Source organism: Miniopterus natalensis, chromosome 9, assembly GCF_054644295.1.
Source record: "Miniopterus natalensis isolate mMinNat1 chromosome 9, mMinNat1.hap1, whole genome shotgun sequence".
NCBI classification, from domain to species: domain Eukaryota; kingdom Metazoa; phylum Chordata; class Mammalia; order Chiroptera; family Miniopteridae; genus Miniopterus; species Miniopterus natalensis.
Genome location: NC_142089.1, coordinates 1,660,124 through 1,664,247, shown reverse-complemented (window position 1 = coordinate 1,664,247; position 4,124 = coordinate 1,660,124). Strand labels below are relative to the sequence as shown.

The window sequence follows — 4,124 nt, the reverse complement described above, 5'->3', positions numbered from 1 at the left end:
ACAGGCCACCAGGGGGAGGGAGGAGCACGACAGGTGCGTTCGGGTTCCAACCAGGAGTCCTTGTCCTGGTAGAGGCGACTGCACAGGCTGTCGTGTCCTGTAGAGTGGCCAGGCGAGGATCCCCGAGAACCCTCGTCACTACCTGACAGCAGGTGGCAGGCTCGCAAAGCGGGGACAGACACGGTCAAGCTTCAAAATGCAGTCCTGGGAGGGGTGACTTTCTTGGTGGTTGTGCTTCTTATAATAAGAACTTCGAAAGACGACCAACACCCAGTGGTTCTAAGTGTATTTACTACAAGACTGAAAGCAGGGGCTCAGGGCCAGCGAGCGCACAGGCCGCCTTCCGAGCACACAGGTGGCTACGCTGGGTCCTGTCCACCCCATACGGCCACCCCGGGGCTGGACACGAGGAAACTGGGGAGCCAGCACTCTTTCAACAGGTATATCAGCAAACACTCCAGTCGCAGCAGCAAGCCGTGGCGGCGCAGGGGCGGCGGGCTGCGGTCCCCACGGTGACAGGCTCCCTGGTGCAAGGCCCAGGCGTGGGTGAGACAAGCCCCCCGAGGAAGCCTGTGTCTGTGTAGGAGCTGCTTTGTGAGAACCTGGTTCCTTTGTTTGTTTTTAAAGTGCTTTCTTTAAAAGCAAAGGAAGCGATTTCCTGTTTAACCACCACTGACTGTAACAATACAAACTCTGAATATAGCAGCTGTCAAAACTGGGGGCAAAGAACTATTCAGGTGACTTTCTCAAATCAATGACTTTTCTGCAAATGACTTTCAGCAGTTTCTAGGCCTGAGAAAGACACCACAGATAGTAATACAGATCAACTTTAAGAAAGTGTCACTTTTGACCAGACACCTGTTTACACCAGAGCAGCTGTCTGTGTGGGAGCTGACAGGCACTGCCCCCTGCTGGCCTCACTAGGCTGCTGCTGCTTCAGTATTTAGCATTAAAAACGGATTCCATTTCCAAATACACTATTGGACACCAGATGTAGACTTATTTGTGACTAGGGGCACTGGTGTGAGGTGCCTCCAGGTGACGACCCACACAGCTAAGGGCCAGTGGGGACACTCTAGTCAATCACAGGACGTTTATTAATAGGCCCAAGGGTGGTGGGAGGACGGGAGAAGCCCAGGGGAGACTCCAGGAGAACCGCAGAAACGAATTCCTGGAGGTAAAGAGCAGCCCGCACAGCGACGGCTGCATGCCGCCTGCATCAGTCTGCAGCTCGTGCCCACATGTCCATACCCACCTAAAGTATACAAGTCATGTGACTATATTCTAATTGTGCTCAGACCCCTAGAGAGAAGCGGCCTGACCCTGGCAGCGGTGGCAGCGGGCCCAAGGCCTGCCACCTGAGCCCCTCATCCACCTGGCTCTCCAGAGGCTCCCCATGTGCGGCCTCTAGAAGCCGATCTTGCCCCTAGTCATGGAATAGCCCAACTTCGCCTCGTTGTTAATGAAGGACATCAGCCCCACGTAGGTCTCGATGAGGAGAGGCTGCTCCAAGACCAGCACGCTGTTGGCCTGTCCCGGCAAAGGACTCTCTTTTTGGGCTTTTTTGACAGCCTGGATCAGCAGAGATTTGAAGCTTTCCAGCTTTCAAGAGAGAGAAAACAGAACTGATCAGAGTGAACCACAAAAGGAAAGACCCTTCCCAGGCTGCCGGGTCTGTGCCAGGCCCCCCATCCTGCTTGGGGGGCCACATCCTGGTGGCCCTCGGCTTACCACCTCAGTGGGGCTCTGGAAGCATCAGGTCTCACCCCTATGCCGACCTGTGCTGGACGACAGCAGTGCTCTCGGAACCCTGCTCCCCGCAGGTCTGAGAGGTTTTGCCACAGAGAACTGCCCAATCCTTACACAGCCAGGCAGGAAGCAGGCCAGGCGCCCAGTGGGCTGGTGGGGGGCCTGCGCCGGGCCTGACTCTGCCCTCAGCACTGGCCCAGGCCGCCTCTCCCAGGGAGCACACAAACTGCGTGGCTCCAGCCCAGGCTGGGCCAGCCGTCCTGCCCCAGAGCCCTCCCGGCCCTTCTCCAAATCATGGCTACAAGGGCCACATTATGAAGCTATGCTGACCAGTGGCCACTAGCCACATGAAGCCATTTAAACATAAGTCAACTAAGATTATTAAAAACTAAGAGTGTATTTCCTGTTTTGCTAGCCACTCGCCAAGTGCTTGGCAGCGCCACACTGCCACTGTACCGGGCAGTGCAGGCCTAGGACCCCTCCATCACCACTGGGCGGCGCTGCGACCACGGGCTGTCTTACTTGGCACAGAGAGGCTGTCTTCTCGTCTGCACCGGCCATTGGATGTTCGATGAACGTGGTGTAGGGCACGGTGGTGGACCAGGGGTTCCACCTGTGTATGAAGGACGGGCGGCTCTGCTTGTCCCACTGAATCCGAATCCCCAAGCCTTCTCGCCTGTGGGGTTAGAAAAAAAAACGAATCGGACTTCACTCAGCAGGCCCCGGCCCCCCATAGCAGCCTGCTCAGTGACAGGGCGTGGGATTAAAAAGCTGGTCTGGCAGGGCCTGCGTGGCTCAGTGGCTGAGCATCAACCCATGAACCAAGAGGTCCCTGGTTCGATTCACTAAGGGGCGTGCAGGTGGCAGCCGATCCATGTCTTTCTCATTGACGTTTCTATTTCCCTCTCTCCCTCTCTAAAATCAATAAAAACATATTAAAAAAAAAAAAAAAAAAAAAAAGCTTGTCCATGGTGAAAGACAAGACCTATGATGTCTCACAACAGAAAAGGACCCGTGGGCTCGGGAAGCAACAGCAGTCTCTAGTAGGAAGACTATTTTAGGTACTTTTAAATACGAGAGACTGGCCGTGTTGTTTTGGTTAAGGTAAACTTAACCTTTACACAATTCCTAACGTTCAGTAGGCAATGGGACCGCACAGAGGGGCTTCCCAAACGAACGACACTCGGACACGTCAAGTCCTTCTTCCCGGACGCCTCATTACTGGCTCATGTCCGCTCCCCGAGCTCCCTCTCCAAATCACATCTCAACTCTGACGGACACTGTTCCATTCAATGGACTACACTAGCGTCCAGGCTGCTCACGTTTTAGGAAAACCCTGTAGCATGAGGGTCAGCTCTTGGACGTAGGTCACTAACCGTTTCCAAATGTACCTAACCTTCCCTAGCATCTAAGTTAAAGGGTGTACAGCTGTTGTCTTCTAAAAGTTGGGCGGGGCAGGCTGGACAATAGGCTCCTGGCCCGAGGTCAAATGCTGCTGGTCCACTTCCCCGCAGGCCTGGGAGCGGTTTCCAGCCAGACTTCCCCTAATGCGCCAGCTGCCCAGAAGCCACAGCTCCTCCGGGAAACTATTGATTCTGGAGCTGAGGCTTCTGCGTTTCCACAGAGCGGCAGACACAAGACCGCGGGGGGTGGGGGGGGCGCTGGCTTGCGGGGCGCCGGCTGCAGGGCCCCAAGGCCCCGGCGCTGGGCACCGGGCCGGCCGCGCAGCACTTACTTGTTGAGCGACATGGGCGGGAACTGGAACTGCCCGCAGGAGACGGTGTCCACGGCGCGCAGGGCCACCCGCACCACCTGCTGGCACTGCAGGCTGATGAAGTCGTACTTGCAGATGAGCAGCGACTGGTCGGTGACCAGCACCAGCCGCTCCTTCTCCTTGTTCCAGTGGTCGACCCTGCGCCACGGGACGCGTCACCTCGGCGCGCGGGCGCCGCCGGCGGGGTCCCCGCCCCCCGCCCCCGGGCGCGCCCCGCTTACTCGGTCAGCAGCCACACGCCCTGGATGTCGCCGTCCTCCACGGGCCGGACCACCACGCGGATCTCGTCCACCGCCTGCTCGATGGTGCCGGGCTGCGCGGGCACAGGGGGACTCAGCCTGGGCGCCCCGGGGCCCCCCGCGCCCGCCCCCCGGCCCGGCCCCGCCCCCGCCCCGGCCTCACCCGGAACACGAAGTACTCCTTGACGCGGGCGCGGCGCGTGGGGTCGTGGACTCGGAGCGGCCACAGCGTCTGCCGCAGCGGCGTCTCCGGCCGCCCCCCGCCCGCGCCCGCGCCCTCCTCGCCGGCCGCCAGCACCGCCGTGGGGCTCGTGTCCACCGAGTCCCGCAGCTGCAGCATCGCCTCGCCCGCCGCCCGCCCG

General features: G+C 58.9%; 1 protein-coding gene across 1 annotated transcript; it reads right to left on the bottom strand.

The window, feature by feature from the left end:
- Window positions 1-1,079: 1,079 nt before the first annotated feature.
- Window positions 1,080-4,124, bottom strand: TPRG1L (tumor protein p63 regulated 1 like). The gene is made up of 5 exons (XM_087820075.1): window positions 3,926-4,124; window positions 3,745-3,836; window positions 3,485-3,661; window positions 2,272-2,425; window positions 1,080-1,602 (listed from the first exon to the last, which is right to left on the bottom strand). The coding sequence occupies exons 1-5, from the start codon at window positions 4,100-4,102 to the stop codon at window positions 1,408-1,410; spliced, it is 795 nt and encodes a 264-aa protein (XP_087676201.1). The 5' UTR covers window positions 4,103-4,124; the 3' UTR covers window positions 1,080-1,407.

Bases quoted from the DNA above. Each gene is read 5' to 3' on its own strand.
- TPRG1L (XM_087820075.1), bottom strand. From the start codon at position 4,102: ATGCTGCAGCTGCGGGACTCGGTGGACACGAGCCCCACGGCGGTGCTG. The intron at 3,662-3,744 runs GTAAGCGGGGCG...CCCGTGGCGCAG, and splicing joins GGCGTGTGGCTGCTGACCGA to GGTCGACCACTGGAACAAGG. The intron at 1,603-2,271 runs GTAAGACAGCCC...CTCTCTTGAAAG, and splicing joins AGACAGCCTCTCTGTGCCAA to CTGGAAAGCTTCAAATCTCT.